General features: G+C 30.1%; 1 protein-coding gene across 1 annotated transcript; it reads left to right on the top strand.

Moving 5' to 3' along the window:
* The first annotated feature begins 1,825 nt into the window (after positions 1–1,825).
* On the top strand, positions 1,826–19,933 carry LOC111634201 (DDB1- and CUL4-associated factor 7). Its single transcript, XM_023378920.1, has 7 exons — positions 1,826–2,029; positions 4,537–4,737; positions 5,979–6,092; positions 10,740–10,872; positions 13,974–14,125; positions 19,216–19,333; positions 19,406–19,933. The coding sequence occupies exons 1-7, from the start codon at positions 1,883–1,885 to the stop codon at positions 19,576–19,578; spliced, it is 1,038 nt and encodes a 345-aa protein (XP_023234688.1). The 5' UTR covers positions 1,826–1,882; the 3' UTR covers positions 19,579–19,933.
* The last annotated feature ends 771 nt before the right edge of the window (positions 19,934–20,704 follow it).

The following is a 20,704-nucleotide window of genomic DNA, read 5'->3' as shown; positions in this document are numbered from 1 at the left end:
CTCTTCTCGCCTTCTATCGATACACGTGGTCCTTCTCAAAACTTGTTTCAATGTTGCCAGATCGCGACGCTTCTGCTTCTGATGTTGCCGAATGTTTTTCTTTTATTCCATACTTACTTTATTCTTTATAAGTGCTTAGCACCATATAAGGAAATTTATAAAGACCTTTTAACTAGAAGCGAGCAATCTAAAATTACATACATTTTGCAAAAGGTAAAGCATGGATCTGAAGATAATGCAGAAAAATGCTCAGAGGATAAGGATAACTTGCCAAAAAGAAAACGCTATCGGTTAATTAATAGTGTTTTTAGTGATGACGAAGAAAATATTGTTTAATTTATATTAATATGTATCACTTAAAAAATTTTAATGAAGATATTTATCTTAATTATGAAAATATACTAGCATATTTTTTAATTTTTGGAACCTAACCCTCCTTTTCGTATTAGTTCTTTGTTTCGTATAACACGGATTCGCATAACACGGCAATTTTTTGGAACGTAACTACCGTGTTATACGGGGGTTACCTGTAGTGCTCAATTTTAATGGTATAGTTTCGTTTGTACATATCAGTCTCTTGCACTTACTGGCATGTTTTGTTTGTATATTTTTTATGGGTAAATGCAACTCTTCTTCCATTTGTCACAATTATTATCTCCTTATTATCTCTTAGAAGGATTTTAACTTCAATATTGTGGTTCATAACATGACAAAGATCAAAATGTGCTTTTTCATCGTAAATGTTTCCACAATTTGAAACCAAAGTTTTTACAAATTATAAGTACGAGCAATTATTTATTGTGACATGGTCACAATGCCATGTTGCAATTTTTAATTTCATTGTAAAATAAATCTTGTAAAAATTTGATTGGTTTGGTTCTATTCGTATACAACAACGCGGCACATGGGCGATCTGCCGGGGGAATTTTTCTCGGGTGGAGTCTGTTATGAGAAACTACTTTCTATTTAAATGTAACTAACTTGAAGAAAACCCGAAAAATTTCATGTATCCCGCCGTTGATAAGGCGCGAATCTACAACCAACTAGCAGTGTCGGTGGTTTTATTCATGGATTACTGGTGAGCGCGTAAAGATTGGGATGTTTGTATTATATTACTTTTTATTAGAATTTTCCTTGGATATCTTCTTATTTGGGTATCTACTTTTATTTTTTTTCTTATTAATATTCAGTTATTGTTATTATAGTTAATCTTATTGATATTTTATCAAATTTATGATATATAGTTAACTTCAGTTACAAATGCATTAATCGAGTCATAAAACACCATTGGGTCCATGTTTTACGGAACCAAGTAAAAATATATAAATGTGGGGTTTGTAACGAATTTCAAGACACTAATAGCAGAGTCGGTAGATTAACTACCGACTCTGCTAATAGCCGAGTATTAACCAAGCGAGGATCCTCGCGCGAATTGCAAATAAATTCGTCCACGAAACCGGATTTAATAGGAAATAATTTAAAAATTCATTTTTCAAAATTATTGAACGTCAAAGTTTATAATTATATTTGACATTTTGTAGAAAACTCGTAATGAAAGCGTGAAAAATATTCTGCCTGAATTATCTACGTTACTATTGCTTACTATTGTCGAAACTTTCACCAAAATGATTAAATTTAAATAAATTTATAAATAAAAATTTTAAATTAATCAGATTTTGCAAAGGAAAAGAAAACAATTACACAATATCAGAAGGCTGCGGTAAATTTCTGATTTGTGTGGAATACGCAAGGTGGCGCAATAAGTAAAATCATTACTGACATATTAGTCCTGTTGCGCGAAGTAAAATCGTTTTGAAAGTTGTAAATACTTAAGTTATTTTTCTTATATTAATAAAACTACGTTTAAGTTTTTTATTTAACAATGGCTGTTCATTCGGCTCCACCAAAACGTAAAGAAATTTATAAGTATGAAGCTCCTTGGACTGTATATTCAATGAATTGGAGCGTTAGACCAGATAGAAGATTTCGTTTGGCATTGGGAAGTTTTATTGAAGAATATAACAATAAAGTAAATATCTTATAAATGTTTTACTATTGCATTAAATCAATGACAATATATGTATTTATTTAAGCTTATTTATATATATTTTATTGTGAATCATGATTACTTGTTTGATATAACTTTCAGAAATATATACAGTAAAAAATGTTGCATTTCAGAGTAAACTGTTGGTGGGTATTTGGCTTTATTACAGCTTGGTCAAATGCATTGTTATAGATGAGCATAAAACTATAATGGATCTTTGGATTTTCATCCTTTGAAATTAATGTATTGAAAATTAATGCAACATAACACTTACTTGGCAGAAAGAATAATTCGTCACTAAACACCTTTGGTGCTAAGAAACACTTATTTGCTTATACTGTATTTATATAAGACAATCTCACATACAGATGAGGCGTGACTTTAAAGATCAAAATAAAATTAGATTTATTAATTCAATTCTAATTTTGTTTAATCACAAGTAAAATATTATTAAATGCACACATTGTTCTGCAAAAATTACTGGCATTTTAAACTTTAAAGAAAAATTTTGTAAAATTGACAACATAATTTGTTCGTATAAAGCTGGACAATCGGGAACCTTTTTTTGGCAATTCTTAATGGTTGAATCCACACTTATGAGTTTCTCCAAATTCTGATTTCCGAATAATTGTCTGTTTTCATGGGAATGGATTAAAACTTATATTGCATTCCCGTGTGATTTTGGAATTTCGATTGGAATTTAATTCAAAAGTTTTGCTTTTCCTATTTCTATTCATCTTTACTCTTGACAATATACAAGAACGATTCAAACGATCCAGTTAAAATAGTTTTGTTTTTAAACACTAAAGTGTGAACATCTGATAAAAACTGCAAATACACGGTTCACAAAAATTATTGCAAAAAGACAAATAATCCTTCACTCGCGAGTATAGGATGACCTAGGTTTTTGAAGCAGAGAAAAATGAATAAAAACCTTGTCTTATATGCGAGAAAATATGGTATACTGATGTTTTCAGCCTAATGTGTGGGCTGTCCTTAGGTGACTGAATAGAATGCGTCATATACAGAACATTAGAACATAAAATTGTAAATATTTGAATATAAAGAACATAAAAATTCTAAAAATAACATAAAGGTGATGTAAAGTAAAATATAAAAGTAGAATAAGAACTAAGTTTTAAATTCAAAAATATATCTTAGCAAATGTGGTAACTAGGAGTTTCTATAATGAAGCTTATCTTTTACAATGAACTTTCATGCTTATGGTAAAATGTATGCATATCTTGCATTAATACATTTATTCCCATGGATGAAACTAACTTCTGATACTGAAGCTATATTGAGGTAGTATATTGGACTATTGATTGACTTATCTAAAATGTAGTGTGTCCCTAAAGTCTTGACACATACAAAGATACATATTTTCAAGAAATAAAATTCATTAACAATAATTTATTTAATTGGAGTATCAAATAATGAATTAAATGACATTAGCGTCCTTGACTTTTTTTCTGAAAATGATTTCCATCATTTTTAGAAAAAGAAGTCAAAGGGGCTAAAGTCAAGTGAACAAGGAGACCACTCTACATGACCATGTCTATGCCCATGTCATATGGTCACATGGATGTGAATAATATGAAATACTAGTCCAATTCTTTCTTTATTCAACAAAGCCATATTTAAAGTTGAGAAAATTATCATCTAGGCGTTAACAACCTACATCTATGGCTACAAACAACCATAGTGATAGCTGTAGGTTGTTAACGCCTAGATGATAATTTTCTCAACTTTACTTATCCAATATTCAGCTGTGAATTCCAATATTATTTTTCACTTTTAAAGCCATATTTAATTTGTGGAGAGAAAAATTATAGTTAGTGAGATTTCCTGTGTGTCCAGACTTTAGGGACACCCTGTACATTTGCAAGAGCAATTTCACCTTGCAACATATTGTTCAATTGGCTATTAATGCATTCTGCACAATATATTAGTGTCATCCAGTTAGGAAGTTGAGGACATCAAAAGCCTTGTACCTTTCTAGATGACATTTGATACATCATTCCCATACATTTATGCAACACACCAAGCATTTGGGGTTGAAACTCAAATGCAAGAGTGTCCCACCTAAATTGGGACATATGGCCATATTAGTATATCAGATAAATTATGATATTTTCTATAAAAAGTTGAATAAATGTCTTAAAAGAAGTTTATTAATTATATTAATGAGTCTGAAATAACGATTCTAGCATTTTTTTTGAAACATTTTTATTTTTATTTTATTGTAGATCAGTTTTAGTATATCATTTACAGTGAAATAAAAAGAAACAACAATTAAATGATATTAACTTGACAAATTAAACCTGTAATTTCTATTATTTAATTTTTTTTACTTAATTAAACAAATGTTTTCAGCTAATTTAAATAGGTATCAAGTTGTAACTACTTTTACTATCAAATTCTGGAAGATTGATTGAAAAATGTAATGAATGAATGGTTTTATATTTGTGCTTGCTTTTGTTTTGTAGGTTCAAATAGTTTCCTTAGATGAAGAAACATCAGAATTTACTGCAAAAAGCACTTTTGATCATCCATATCCAACTACCAAAATTGTGTGGATTCCAGATACTAAAGGCATGTATCCGGACCTTCTTGCGACAAGTGGTGATTATCTAAGAATTTGGAGAGCTGGAGAAACTGATACAAGATTAGAGTGTTTATTGAATAATGTAAGTTGTAATTGTGCAAACATTTTTTGATAACTTTAATAAAATTTCAAACTTAAATGGTGACTGATAAAGTTCAAATATTTTAGTTTCAAACATTATATGAATTTTACAATTCTAGACAAATAATTTAAAAATTCATATAAGATTTAAATCTAATGTTATATTCAAAACAAAATATACATTTTATTTATTGGGTTATCATATCACATGTTTATCACTTTAATTTCAAATGTTATTCATTTGAAATTAAAATAAACAAAACCATTTTCCCCAAAAAATTTTTTACATAAAGCAATATTGGGAAAAAGTATTTGAACAGCAACAATACAGGTTGAATGTCAACTTGTATTCAGTCATCGATAATCTGTTTCCTTCAGATTTAGGCATGGATTTCAGAGTTCATTTTGAAATTTACTGTATTGACGCACTACTGTTTTCTGGAGGTGCCTAACTAAAATTCTGTAGAACTGTTTTATTTAATTGATGAACATTAAAATTTCATTTGCTTTTCATTTAGTGTTCAATTTTCTTTCTTTAAAGGATTATACAGGTAGTAATTTTCTGTTAAATGTATACGTCATGTATAACCATAAAAAATCCAGCACTCCTCAGAAGGTTTCCAGATTTTTGAATGTCAACCTGTAATAATAAAAGGATCTTTATATTCAACAAAATAACAGGAGTTAATATTTTGTTGATCTTCCTCTTGATCTTATTACAGCTTTTATTTATCTTGGCATTGTCAAATTGCCAAATTCATTGAAGGTGTCTGAAAATTATTTTACTTCAGCTAACTGTAATAGCTTCTTTAAGTTTGTCTTTATTAATTAGTGCCCTTTTATCAACCAGCATTTTCAGCTTTGTCCATAAATTTTTAATATGAGTTAAATGTGGGCTATTTGCAGGCCAGATTAATGTTTTAAAGTTCTTAGACTTCAAAAATTCTTTTGATTTTATTAATAGAGAGATTGTGGCTGATATTTTTATCACAAAAATGTGAATGTCGAATGTTTGGAGCCACCTTCCTGTAAGCCTAGAAGTTTGACAATGGCATTTGGAATGTTGAGCATGATTCCACTGACATTCCAAACACCATTGTCAAACTTCTAGGCTTACAGGAAGGCAGCACTGAATGTCTGACGTTCACATTTTTGCAATGAAAACGTCGGCCACAACCTCTCTTATAAGAAATTTAGCAAACTTTGCCTACTTGAATAAAAAATTTATTTTTTTCTTTCTAGAATAAAAACTCAGATTTTTGTGCTCCACTTACTTCTTTTGATTGGAATGAAGTTGATCCAAATTTATTGGGTACATCAAGTATCGATACTACCTGCACCATCTGGGGCTTAGAAGTAAGTAAAAATTATTTTAATTTAAATTCTAAAATTTAGCTTCAATATAAATTGTAAATGTGTTAACATATTATATTCTTGGAGAGAATAGAAGTCATAAAATTTTAGTATTAGTAGTTAAAGATTTAACTACTAATACTAAAATACAATACAAATTTAATACTAATACAAATTTAGTATTAGTAGTTAAAGATATAACTACTGATACAAACCTTTAGTATTAGTAGTTAAAGATTTTGCAAATAACATTTCCTCAATGATTTTGTCATTTTTAATGTATCGCACATACACCAGTAATAACGCTTCATTATTGCGAACTATACTTTCATCCAATTGTAATGTAAATTCTGTGTTTTGAAGATCTTCACAAAGTTGTTCTTCATCATCATTAGCCATCTCATCAATTCATCTGGAAACAGTATTGTTGCTTAAAGGAATGGAAGAAATTATACTGTTTGGATTTAATGTAGTCATATCACTTAAAATTTCTCAAACAGCTGGAATTATTAATTTTTCCCCAATATTATGAGGCTTGCCACATTTTGCTATTAACAATGAAATTTTGTATGAAGTCACAAGACCCTTGTTAAGTTGAATTGCCGAATCCTTAAATAAATTCACAACTGTTGTACGATTGTCTAACTTCTTTTTTAAATTAAGAAAATATTCAAAATCTTTGTACTTCTTATTGGGATGTTTTCTTGATAAATGTTCTTTCATTCTTGAAGGCTTCATTCCTTCGTTTGAAAAAACTTGATGACATTCAAGACACATTGGTAACTGCTCATTACTTGGCGAAGCAATAAAACCAAATTTTAATTATTCAATGGAATATTGGCGACATTTTCGTTTTTCAGACATGGTTTAATGTACTGTTTAATTTTCTAAAAAATAAAAAAAAATAATAATAAGTAAAATAAATAAACTATTTTTTATATTTTTATTACTTTATTCCTTTTTAAACATAAATAAACTTACACTTCATGCCAGCGTAGAGTAATATATGATTAACACATCAGTATGATTCACATTCGAAATTTATAGTATTTGATTTTCACCGGAGGATGACAGCTGTAAGCTGTTAAAAGTACTTGTGAGTACATGTGAATTTTTTCAAATCACTGCTTGTAATGCTGCAACACTGATGTGTTAATCCTATATTATTTTATTCCTTTTATTTTCTTCTTTTATAGTCTGCACTTTGTCTTTAATCATCATTAATATTTTTAATTATTATACTGTGAAAGTATGGACGACCAGCAAATAAAGATCAATCACTTTATTAGTTGAATAAATAGACAGAGGTCGGAATGACTGTCACTGAACCAATTATATATATAGAATTACAGAGTCTCATCTCTCGTTCAACATTCTCATGACAAATTAGAAAATAAGTAACCCACTTAAACTAAGATAATTACAATTAAACTTAAACCTAATACTATTACTAATAGAGAGAGAAAGAAGGATAAAGAATGACTAGAAAAGTCTACCAGTAGTGAATCGGTGAGTCCTGATACTTAGGTAGATAACGATGTTGGTCACTTCATGCACAGCAAATTTACAATCTGTTAGCATCGGGGTTTTTTCAATATAATTATTATCGAACACATTCCTTGGATCTCTCCAGAACAGCTATCCCAATTAATTCTTGTCTCCACTCCTACTTGATCTCCCTTGGCTTGTTCTCTCTTTTCCCTAAGCCTTACACACGCTACTCCATCACTCTTGCTTGACCTTTCTCCTTGGTGGCGAACCCAAAAGTGTTTTTTCTTCTCTCACCACATATCTCACCCTACCCTTGGGCATGGCCCCCTTTTCGTCCCTTTGTCAATCAGCTAATCGGGATCCCTGAATATTACAATTCCTGTCATGTGACAGAAAAGGGTTAAAAGTGGAAGGAAGAAGGATTATAGGAATGCTATTTGTTTAATTATTGTACAGTATAATGAATAAAATATCTAATTATTCTTAATGTAATGTTTTACTATATCGCCCCCCAGAAAATTGAAAATTGTCCCCCAAAATATAAATTGTTACTAATAGCTCCCAACATAGAAAAATCACCCCCATTGAGAAACACTGGTCTAAACAAAACAAAAAACTTATTTTATTCTATTGAGTAGCCATATTTTTCCTAGCAAAATTGAGTCATGCAGCTTTGTGCTCAGGCTTAAGAGCAGGGGCACTTCTCATTCGAGACCGAACAATGTTGAACAGTTTCGTGATGTACTTAAATATCCAAATCATCCCAAATTTTGTGTGGACGCTGTAGAATTAGAAGCTGCATTAATAATTCATCTGCGGTCCTTCAGGGTAAGCTTTGAAGGATATCCACTTCTATGCTTTGGTCCATAATTTGCAGGATTTGACAAATAATGCTGAATGATCTTTTTTTGAATGCTTGATGATGATTGCTATTGCCTGATGACTTAAATCTGTGCTTCTCAAAACTACAATTTGTCCTTTCTTAAAGTCTGTTAAATGACATGAAGGAAAAAAATACCATGAGGCATGATGAAAAAACTTTCATACTTCAAACTTGTGAGAAAGATGGTGGTTCTATACTTATGTGGCAGTATGTAAATTGACTTCCTCACTTTTTGCAGTCAGCCACGAATTAGTTTCCTAAAATTACATTTTTATAAGTTAGGTGCTGAATTACATGTAAAAAAATCTATTTCTATTTATTAGTGCATGTTCTGACCTTAAAATACAAATTTTTTGAGCAGTTCTATGCTTTTGTGAAGATTTAAGCTCTTTTGTGAATTTAAAAGCTTCAATATTTTTTTCAATCATTATTTCCCTTCTTCCTCCAGTTTCTCCTTTCTGGGAGGTCAAAATTAGACCTTTCAACCCTTCAATTTTCTGCATAACTTCGAGAAGTGACCTTTTAAACTTTCAAATACATCACAGACGACAGATAAGGTTCTCCCCTCGTGACTGAGGATTATTCATTTTCACCTTCATTATGATCTACAAATAACTAGCCAATTAACAAGAACCTAAACTTGTTACACGATAGAGGGTAACAAAAAAGGTCACCAACAAGAGGAGTCTGAACCAAACAAACCCATACACTTCCTATTTTGTCCAATTTTAACATTGATAAAACCGATCAGATGACCCATCAAATGAACAATTATTACTAAGGTTGCACTACATACTCTGACCTTAGTCACCTCCAGCAATTAATTCAGTTGATTTGACAGCTGTTATCAATTTTATGAGGTAGAATGAGTAACAATACTGGATAGAAAGAAGTAATTTAAAGAAATGTTTGATTTCTGACAATTAACATAAATAACGCCCAGACGCAAATTGAACTTAGATGGGATTGCATCAGAACTTCTCTCGATAGTTCCCCCTCCATGATGTGAATAAAAAGGGATCGCACTCATGCATCAGGGTGATCACCATAAGGAAGACTCCAGGCTGGTAATGATTTGGATCCCTGCTCTGCACTCCTGAAGCAAGACTGCTCGGAACTTGATTGCCACAGCAGAAGTGATAATTACTTAGAAAAATTAAACTTCTCTCTTTCTCTGTTATAAGCTAGATTAAGGTTAATTTAACTTAAAGAATTTTGGGACCGATAAAGGTTCAGAACTTAGATGGTCTATCGATAAGAACAAAGTAATCCTTGTCGCGACCTAGAATTTTTAGCTATTTCCATCTTTGTATCTATTCGCTTTTGTATTCACTGTGTATAATTTTTGTATTTTATTAAATATGTTATTCTTATGTTTAAATATGTGTCATCCTTGATTATGGCCGACACCTTGTCATGACCTCACCAACCCTCCCACTTGTTTACAACATAGGCCATCCCCTGACAAAGAAGCCAATAAGTGGGGATGAGCTTGCCGTTCAACCCCCTCGGTTCACACTTTTGTGGAGCATTTTATATGCCATTTTATATGTTATCTAATAATATAAATATAGCTTTTTCTAATTCTAAATTAAGTTTCTATATTTTTATACTTTTCTATCTATACTAATATTATAAAGAGTAACTCCAGTGATGTGTGTTTACAAAACAGTGAACGTAGCCTGATGAAGGCCTGGATGGGGTCGAAAATGTTTGCTGTTTTGTAAACATGTATCACTGGAGTTACAAAGCTTTTTTTTTTGGTATGATGAATTATATTTCCTCCAGTATTTGCTAAGAGGTTCATTTGAATTATTTCTCATTGGCATGTTCTTGTATACCACAAGTCTGTTTTAAATCTTCTCAGTTCTTCTTTGGCTTGCATGTCCTCGCTTCCCTCAGAATCTAGGCATCTTTTAATTTCTATTGTATATGTTAAAGGTATTTTAATTTGAAACTGTGTGATTCTCTTCCCTTGGTATGACAAGTCCTAGTTTACAAGAAAGTCCAAAATGGACAAAGCTATAATATATAAGTAACTAAGGACAAGAAGTATGTATCAAAAAAGTTTTTTTATAGGGTTTTCATGCTCTAACCATTGTAAATGTCGTTTGAAGTTATGAAATTAATAAATTGAAAGTGTAATTAAAATGAAGTAATAGAATGCAGGTTATTTTTATTATTAAGTTTACTATTATAAAGAAAAATTAATTACCGTATTATAAGTTATATATTTATAATTCAGGTTACGTGAATTATTATTATTTACTTGTTAGACTGGACAAGTAGTTGGAAGAATCAATCTTGTTTCTGGTCATGTTAAAACACAGCTTATTGCACATGACAAAGAAGTTTATGATATTGCTTTCAGCAGAGCTGGCGGGGGTAGAGATATGTTTGCAAGTGTTGGTAAGTGATTTTTATATATATTTAAAAATAAAATAAATAAATAAATTGCAGTTTGATGAAAATTTTATGTACAGAATAAAGTATTTTCTTTTCAGTTGTCTAAAATAAGAGTTGCCAGCAAGTGAATATAGTTAAACTAATACAGTAAAGATGTAAACACAAAAGGGATACTTGTATATGAAGCACAAATTTAATTATTGAATCAAACTTCTCTCTATTTACAATTTTAGTGACCCATGCTATAGTTCTGATAATCTTGGTTTCTTCTGCTTTTGAAAAAATTTACATCTAAGGGTAGGATATCCAAATGGAGTCAGTTGGGAGAGATGATTTTATACATTTCATTGTTCCCTTTGATATAATGCAGAGTGGTCAGATTGTGATCACAGTGTAAATTAATTTTAAGTACTGATGAAAGTATGGTAATTGGTTGTAATTATTTTTAATTTTTATTATCAACCATAATGAATATAACAAAAACCAACATAAAACATACATAAACAACAAAAAAAAAAACAAGCAAATAACAAGCAGCAATTGAATACAGCTCAAGCAAACACCATATGTAAGCTGATTTTAAGCCTTGCCATGTTGCAGTGGCCCAACTTAGTATATGTACTAAACTCTGAAATATGTTCAATTGGGAAGTAAACATGAAAGTTGATTTTTTTTTTTTTAAATTAGTTTATGCTACAGTTATGATCTAGCCACTCTGTGGTGGTCTTTGTTTTGTTGATAATGTTGTCTTATTTACACTACAAAGAATGATGACTTGTCAATCTTACTATATGCAATGTAAGGAAGTTTGATCTTTTTCTTAGCAAGTCTCATGCAATTTGCATTTCAACTAGACAAACAACTCAGGTTTCCACTGTATTTAAAGGATTGAGTTCATATGTTCCTCAGCTAGTTGGTAGTAGATGTTTCACATTCTCATGGGTCCATCTTAGTTCTGCACTTTCAGGGAATGGTGATACAATGGGGTATTCAGTCACCTGCTTCCAGAAAAACCAAATCAGCAGAGCAAAAATGTAAATTGCTCTATTATCTAGGATATGTTAGGCTTAACTGTTATCATATTAATTAATTTAAAATTTTATTCAGTACCCCATAAGATTAGTTTGATGATTTTGTTTAGTATTAATTTTATAATTACTGGATATTATCTATAAAATTATATTATTTTAAGATGTATCAAAAACTTTATTTACTTTCATCTGGTTATCTAACTTGTGTAGCAGTTAAAGATTTTACCATATTAAAAGTATTGAATAAATATAATTATGGCAACTTCTTGCATAATTTCATTTTTTTAAGATTAGTGCTTGCATGGCAGAAATATAAGAGTTTGTCAAATGAAAAGACAATGAGCATTGTAGCAACCACCTCTAGCAGGATAACAAAAAGCTTGTAATGCATGTTTAATATTGGCAACATATGTGATGTCACGTGTGCACGACATGCATGTGACAATAAGCAATATTGGACAGGTGACATTGATAATAGGCACAGTCAGTCCTATTACCATCCTAGCAAACTTGCTAAATAAAGAAATGGAGTTTTAACTGGAAAATTCATCTACTGAAGAACCATGTGCAGTGATACATTTCCTAATCACTGAATGCAACAATGCCAGTTGACATTTATTTAGATTGGTTGTCATGTAAAGAATATGTGCCTTGGAAAATAATCTACAAATGATGTATATTGTTCTGGAAAAGTGGTAAAAGCATTCCAGATGACACATGATCTGATGAAGCAAACATTGTGATCACTCTCAAACTCATTGAACAAGTATTATACATGGACTTGTGAAAGTAGATCATTGTGTTACAGAACTTGAACTTGGTGCCAGTCATGGGATCATTTGGATGATTATGCATGAAAGATTTGAACATAGGAAAGTGTGTATTCAGTGGGTGCTGAAGATGTTATCAAAAACCCAAAAGAAGGGTAAAATGAGTCTATCATTTCAACATTTGATAGGTTATCACAATGATCTAATGTTTCTCAAGAAGCTGTTGATGGAAGATGAAAGTTGGTGCCATCATTTTGAGTTGGAAACTAAGAGGTCCACCATGCTTTGAAAACATCTGGCATTTCTCATGCCAAAGAAATTTAAAACTTAACAATTGCAGAGAAAGTCTTATTAACTATCTTTTTGATGAACAAGGACAATTGCTCATTGAGTTCCTGAACACAGATCTACACTGCTGCATACTGTCAGATATTGCAATGCTACCTAAGGTGACCAAAACAAATATCTAGGATTGTTAACCTATAATGACATATTGTTATGTGATAACACCTATTTACAAGTATCCAATGAAAAAATTGCTTCAATTGAATAAATTCCAAGGAGAGTTATATAATCCTAATGTATAGCCCAGACCTTTCATTTTATGATTATTGTTTGTTTGGCCTATCAAAAGACATCTGATTCACATGATCAGATGTTGAGGTCCAGAATAGTGTAACAGATTGGTTGCTCCTAAAGCCCAAAGGCCTTCTTTGAGCAGAATGTAATATGACTTCCAAAACAGTGGAATGAATGCCTTCAGACTCATTGCAATTACTTTTAACTGAAATGTGTGTGTTGTCATCAGGAATGCTTGTCATCTTTTTGTTTGACCACAGTTTATACATTTGCTTACACTGGTTGTTTTCAGTTGCCATCTTGTTTTAATTTATATTGATGATTATTTCTTTTTTTATAACTTAACTTATTATTTTTGCTTTATATTTCATATTACATTTATGATATATCATTTTCTTTTACATTCTCATTGTTTTAAGATTAATATTGGCATTTACAGTATGTAATTATTGATTTTGATCTTTAATCCATCCATTAAAGAATTATATAAAGTATTTCAAATCATAACTTTGTGTATGTGTTATGTGCATTTTATTTGAATTATTTAGTTATGTATTTTTTAAATTCAAATTGTGTATATAAAATTCTCATTATATATTATTGATTAAATTTATTGGCTATAATGATTATTCTATAAATGTATTGGTTTATTAGAATTAATATTAAAGATGTAACTATCCTTGTAAAATAATTTTATACTTACAAGTATAAATATTTATAATAGGTGCAGATGGTTCAGTCCGGATGTTTGACCTTAGGCATTTGGAACACTCCACAATTATTTATGAAGATCCACAACATCATCCTTTATTAAGACTTGCTTGGAACAAACAAGATCCAAATTATTTAGCAACATTTGCAATGGATGCTTGCGAAGTAAATTATTATTCTTTTTTACTTTTAATAGAACACTGCCAATTATAAAAAGTTCTTAGTTAATAAGATAAATGTCTTGAAGAAAATAAAGAATGGTGATTAATGCCATGTTTAAATAAAAAATAAAAAATTTAAATAAAATTAAAATATAAAACTTTTCATATGTTGATGCTGTTGTAAACATCATCAAGTAAGTTTTTGCTTAAAATAGGGAGAATAATTACTTTGCTCATTTTACTTTTCAAATCCTTCAGTGTATATGCTAATGAAACATCCACAATCTTTTATTCTCTTAATGTTAGCTACATTCTGTAATTGTGCTTTTCTGTGAAATTGTCCAGAGGTTAACTATTGAAAGTCACAAATTTATTTTTCTGTAATAATTTTTATGATTTCTATCAATGTTGAATTTCTGCCATAGAATCTTGAGTTAAATTTAAGTATATTACAATTATTATTATGTCTTGATCTAAAAAATACTTTTTTGTGTTTTAGCAAAATAGCATCAATATTTAGATGAATAAATTGGAAAATCTTAGAATGATCAGATATGTTGACATAGGGGAGAAATTTGTATAGTTGCCTTGAAAAATATCACTTTTCTTCAGGAATGAAACTCTTGTTGAACTAGTCTTTTGACTAAAGTTCTAATAAACTTATAGTGGAAAAAATAATCCTTTATTTTTAGAATGGAAATTGAGTGATATAAACATGAATATAATATTGGTAAAGCAATTTTCACAAACATTGCTTCATATGAGATTGATCAGTTTATTCTTACCTAATTTAATATTGGAACAATTTTTTCTTATCTTTTGAAATAAAATTTTTTAAAAGGAATCTGCTTGCAAAACAAACATTTATCAATGTTAAAACCCTATTTCAGCATGAAATTCTCCATTTTTAATTTTCTGAAAAGAATATGTGAATCCTGAGTTTCTATAAGCAAATGTTCCTATTGCTTTCTACAGTTTTTTTTAAACTTTCAAACCATTCCTTAAGTGCTTTATTGGAACTAATAAAAACAACACAAATTTTCAGGGGAAAAAGTTTCTAAGCACTTTCAGACAATCAAGACATCTTCAGGGAAATTGTTATAAATTTAGAGAAATTAGTTTGTAGAATAAGCATTTTTAAATTTGTTAAATATATCATTAGGAACATGAAGTGGTAACCAATTGTTCAGGATCATTAACAATTATTTTCAAAACGAGTTGTGTGGAATCTAAAACTAAACAAATGTAACTAAAATTCAGGAAAAATATTAACTTTGTTTTCATTTGATAAAATTATAACCTTTATATCATAAACAAAACATTACTTTTACTCAAGAATGGATGATGTGCAACAAGTTCAATTTGTCCCTGGACAAATGTTTAGGACCAATAAGAAAATTTAGGAAAAAAAAACTAATATTTTGTTGGATAACCAAAGTTTTTTATCACAGATAAGCAATGGTAAGGCATGGAGTCCACCAATCATTGCAAACACTCAGCTGGAATGTTTTTCCAAGCTTCTTGAATTGCCACAAATAGCTCGTTTTTATTCTGGTATTTTTTATGTTTCAAAGCAGATTTTACATCACCTCATAACATTTCAATAGGGTTTAAATCTGGTGATTGGGCTGGCCATTCCATTACCCTAAGATGGTTGTCCTGAAATTTTTTGACAAGTTTACTGGTGTGCTTTGGATCATTGGTGTGCATTGGTCTAGTTGGAAAATCCACTTCAGAGGCAAATTATCATCAGCAAATGGCAACATTACATCTTCCAGAATTTGTTTATATCGAAATTGTTCCATTATCCCATTTATGAATGAATGGGTCCAATTCCATATGAAGAAAAACATCTCCACACTATTGCATTTCCATCTCTAAACTTTACAGTAGGTTGAATACAATTAAGACGAAATTCCTCAGCTTTTTGTCATCTTATGTATTTGCGACCATCACTCCCAAACAGATTTATCTTCCTTTCATCCGATCACAGCACACTCTGCCAGTTTTGACTTGTCCAAGTCAAGTGTTCATGACCAAACTTCAGACGAGCTTGTCTATTTTTCAGTGATACAAGTGGCTTCTTCCTGGCAACTCACCCAAATAGATTAAATTCATTTAATCGGCACCTAATGGTGTGGGTACTAAGTTCAGGCATCCCAGGTTTTATCATTTTAGTTTTGAGATCCGTTGATGTTAGTGTGCAATTTTTTTTTTTTTTTTTTTTGCTATTCTGTGAATTCTACGATCTGTTCATTTGGTGGTTTTTCTCTGTCTTCCAGGTTTAGGCCAATCCAAAAGACATCCAGTTTCTTCCCATAGCTTCACTGTGCAAATACATGATGTTTTGCTGCACCCCAATGTTGTTGCAATTTTGGCATAGCTGACTACGAAGACTTACAATGTTTTGATAAAGATCAGGACTCAAATTCTTTCCCCTGCCCATTTTTAAGCAGAAAATATATATTACTTTAATTGCATTTTAATGTTTTGATATGTTTTAGTAAGTTTTTGGAATGTACTTACTTTGTTTGTAGGATTTATTGTGAGTGGTCCTAAACTAATGACCAGATGTATGTGGGTGTATTGCTAAACAACAATAACATAAAAAGTGCTCAGCAAGTAAACACAGAAATTAAAACACCTTAATTTGTTGCTGAGAAATACATTTGAAAAACTAACGTTTTCAATCTGATTAACAGGCCATCATCAGGTCTAAAAAACGAAAATGGAACAGATACGTTCCATGTATAGAATATAAATATTTAAATCAAAATATAGAACAAAAATTTTTAAAAATATACAAGAGAAACGGAAGAAAATATAAAAATAACACAAAATAAAATTAAAATATACAGGAGAATATATAAAAATAACACAAAATAAACTAAAAAACGGTAACAGGAATAAAGAAATTGACAGAATATTGCAAGTAGCCCAGACCCTAGGCTACAAGAAAAGCACCATTGTAGGATTACTCAAAAAATATGAAAGGAACAAAGAGAAAAAAAGCTTAAATACCGCTCCTAATAGACGCTTGAAGTTTACATATAACAATAATTTGAACAGCATTATGAAAGAAGTTGCTAATAGGAAACAAGCAAGAATGGTTTTAAAAAGAGCCCCAAATTTATATAAGATATTGAGGAATGATAAAGATAGAATAAAAACAGAAAAAAAACCAGGTGTCTATAAAGTTCCTTATGAGAACATCCAACTAGATGTTAAGAAAGACTACATCGGCGTCACCAACAGGAGCTTAGGAGTAAGACTAAAAGAACATTGTTATAACGTAAAAAAAGGATCCAATGCTACAGTTTTGTCACAAATGTCGCAAGTCCAAGGTTTGGTGGTGAAATGGGACGAGGCTAAAACCAGTGTCTTCCCCCACTTTATCAATGACGGCGGAGAAGATTGAAATATATAGGAGTAGGCTACGTGAGGGATGTTTAAATGCGAGAGATGCTGAGAGCCTGTCGTCGGCGTGGAAATACATGATTAAAAAGTTCACTGAAAACTCAAGCTAGAATTAGTTTATTGGAAGATTTATTATATTTATTATATATTTTTTATTTTTTAGTTTATTTGGTGTTATTTTTATATATTCTCTTGTATATTTTAATTTTATTTTGTGTTATTTTTATATATTCTCTTGTATATTTTAATTTTATTTTGTGTTATTTTTATATTTTCTTCCGTTTCTCTTGTATATTTTTAAAAATTTTTGTTCTAAATTTTGATTTAAATATTTATATTCTATACATGGAACGTATCTGTTCCATTTTCGTTTTTTAGACCTGATGATGGCCTGTTAATCAGGTTGAAAACCTTAGTTTTTCAAATATATTTCTCAGCAACAAATTAAGGTGTTTTAATTTCTTTGCTAAACAACTTGTAATTTTTCCACAGCAAATTATGCAAATTACTTCGTTCTACAAATGTTTTATACAAATACAAACAATTGATTTTTGCATAATTGTTTATTTAATTCCAGGTTCTTTTTTGTATTTAATCAATGATTTTTGCCACAATCATGTTTGGTCCTAAACAATTGGCCACTGCTTTAAGACTTGACATTATAATTAATATGGTCATATATCTGTAGTTATTATATTGTTATATTATCTGAATATAATAATAGTTGAGAAATCAGACACTGCACTTTTTACACATTAGGATTTGGCTATATGATTCTTGAGGGGCAGGTAACTACCCCTCAAGAATCATATACCTATATATATTTTTTAAAAATTGTGCATTAATTTTCTAAAACTTTTAGTATAAAATTAAAATCATTATTATTTTAACAAAATTTATAAATGAAATTCATAAATTTGTGAGCTGCCGGGGAGGTCGGAAAGTTTTCTCCTTCCGGCCACAGGTCGGTGACCTACTTTCTTATCAAGGATGGCGTTTCGTTCAGTTACGCGAGTGGAGGAGAGTCGGAGGGGTCGACGATAAGACGTTGGCTAAGTCGAGTAACGACACCATTTATAAAACAAAACAAGAGTTTATTAAACTAACTAACTAAATAAAATCTTACAAAACTCCTTAGACTTAGCGGAAGAGAGAGAGAGAGTTCACAATAATATATCATACCTCTGAGATAATATCGGAGGGATACTTCTGACTTAAAGGTTTCGAAAAGCAGTGCTCGGGGTGGCATAAGGTCTTCCAATTAAGGGCGTACTGCAGGTATGAGGGGAAGATATGGCCTGTCTTTGTCATTGTCTGTTCGATTGGTGACTCCCCCGAGAGGGGAAGGAGGATGGCTTTTATACATTTTGTGGTGGAAAAATTTGTCAGGTGACCAATTGTTTTAGCAGGTGTGGGGTTAAAGTTGGTGTTAGAATGACAAAAATATGACAAATTTCGCCGATAATTGTAAACTATACATGGTTTGATCGTGAGAATGTTTATAGTTAAATAGAAAGAGTTATAAATTTCTCATATGCTTTATATTACAGTTCTGTAGGGTCAAATTCCTTTGGTTAAAGGAATTTTTTTATTAAAATTTATTAAAAATTTAAAGGATTACTTTCTTTTATGAAATTATATGAACTTCAAATTTCACACATTTAAAAATTTTATTAGGTTATAATCTTGGATGTCCGCGTTCCATGTACTCCAGTCGCACGTTTAAATAATCATAAAGCCTGTGTAAATGGTATTGCATGGGCTCCTCATTCTTCATGTCATATTTGCACTGCAGGTAAGTTGTAATAATTTTAATAATAATTGTAATGCTTCTAAATATTTTTCTTAGTTTTACCTTTACTTTTAGCTGATGATCACCAGGCTTTAATATGGGATATTCAGCAGATGCCAAGAGCCATTGAAGATCCTATTCTAGCTTACACAGCTGAAGGGGAAATTAATCAAATTCAATGGGCCAGCACACAACCAGATTGGATAGCTATATGTTATAATTATTATTTAGAAATATTGAGAGTGTGACATTAGTGATGTGGGGAGAAATGTAACATCTCCTCTAGTGGTGAATGTGTGTGTGTTTGATTGAGAAAAGAATGTGAAGCATGGTGTGTATGATTAGAAAGTTTGAGTTATCCATTTAATTCAATCCCAAAGTTTGTGTCACATCAGTGAATTAGATGTGATTGTATATGTTATATTTTGTAGAAATTCTGATTTTATTAAAAATAAGTTAATTGGCAGAAAACTCTACACATTTATAGCATATAAATCTACATAATAATAAAACTATTTGTGTCATCTTCTAATAGAAAAATATATATATTGATAAAATACTTTATTTGTAGAAATAAAATAAAAATTAAAATTTATCTGTACTCTATGCCATTTTATATATAAATATATGCATATATATTATTATTATTATTATTATTGTACTATATATATATATATAAATATACAAATGTTAAATTTTTGTTTTAACAAGTCATATGAGTAATTTTTTTTTTAACTCCAGAATTGTTTTGATTCTGTCACTTTGTAAAATACAATTTTATGTGATAGATTAAATTAGATAATAATAATAATATAAAAATCTTTTGAGAATTTTTTTCAATTATTAATTTCAATAATTTAACTTTTTTATAGTAAACAGTATCATAACTTTTTAATGAAAGAATGTACAGAAATTTTTTTATGTTAATTGTTTACTTTTCTCATGGTTCACTTAAAATGTTTTTTAATCACATAAATGTCTTTTCATTTATTTTATCATTTCTCATTATGTAATATATTTAATAAAGTTGATGTCAATAATTTTCATTAGGAAAAAATAATAATGTTCTAAAGTTCTGAAGTTAAAGTTTCTGAAGTTTTTTAGAGAACAATCTACAATAAAACACCATAGATGATGATGATTAAGAAGTGTAACATAGCATTTTTTTTCCTTAGTTTACTAATCTAAAAATGAATTCCAATGGTACCATTAGACTCATTTGTGCTTTGGGGAAAAAATTCTTAGTGAATAAAATTCAGTTCATAATTTAATTTCTTAAAGTCTGTTGGTAAATTTTTCAATTTTAATGGACATTATACTGCGTATTATATGTAAACTTTGGCCTATTGAAACTCAAGATGAAAAAGTAAAAAT

Source organism: Centruroides sculpturatus, unplaced genomic scaffold (assembly GCF_000671375.1).
Source record: "Centruroides sculpturatus isolate CEXI.00-Female unplaced genomic scaffold, Cexi_2.0 scaffold813, whole genome shotgun sequence".
NCBI classification, from domain to species: Eukaryota; Metazoa; Arthropoda; class Arachnida; order Scorpiones; family Buthidae; genus Centruroides; species Centruroides sculpturatus.
This window is presented reverse-complemented; position numbering and strand designations above follow the sequence as displayed.

Bases quoted from the DNA above. Each gene is read 5' to 3' on its own strand.
- LOC111634201 (XM_023378920.1), top strand. From the start codon at position 1,883: ATGGCTGTTCATTCGGCTCCACCAAAACGTAAAGAAATTTATAAGTAT. The intron at 2,030-4,536 runs GTAAATATCTTA...TTTGTTTTGTAG, and splicing joins TTGAAGAATATAACAATAAA to GTTCAAATAGTTTCCTTAGA. The intron at 6,093-10,739 runs GTAAGTAAAAAT...TTTACTTGTTAG, and splicing joins GCACCATCTGGGGCTTAGAA to ACTGGACAAGTAGTTGGAAG.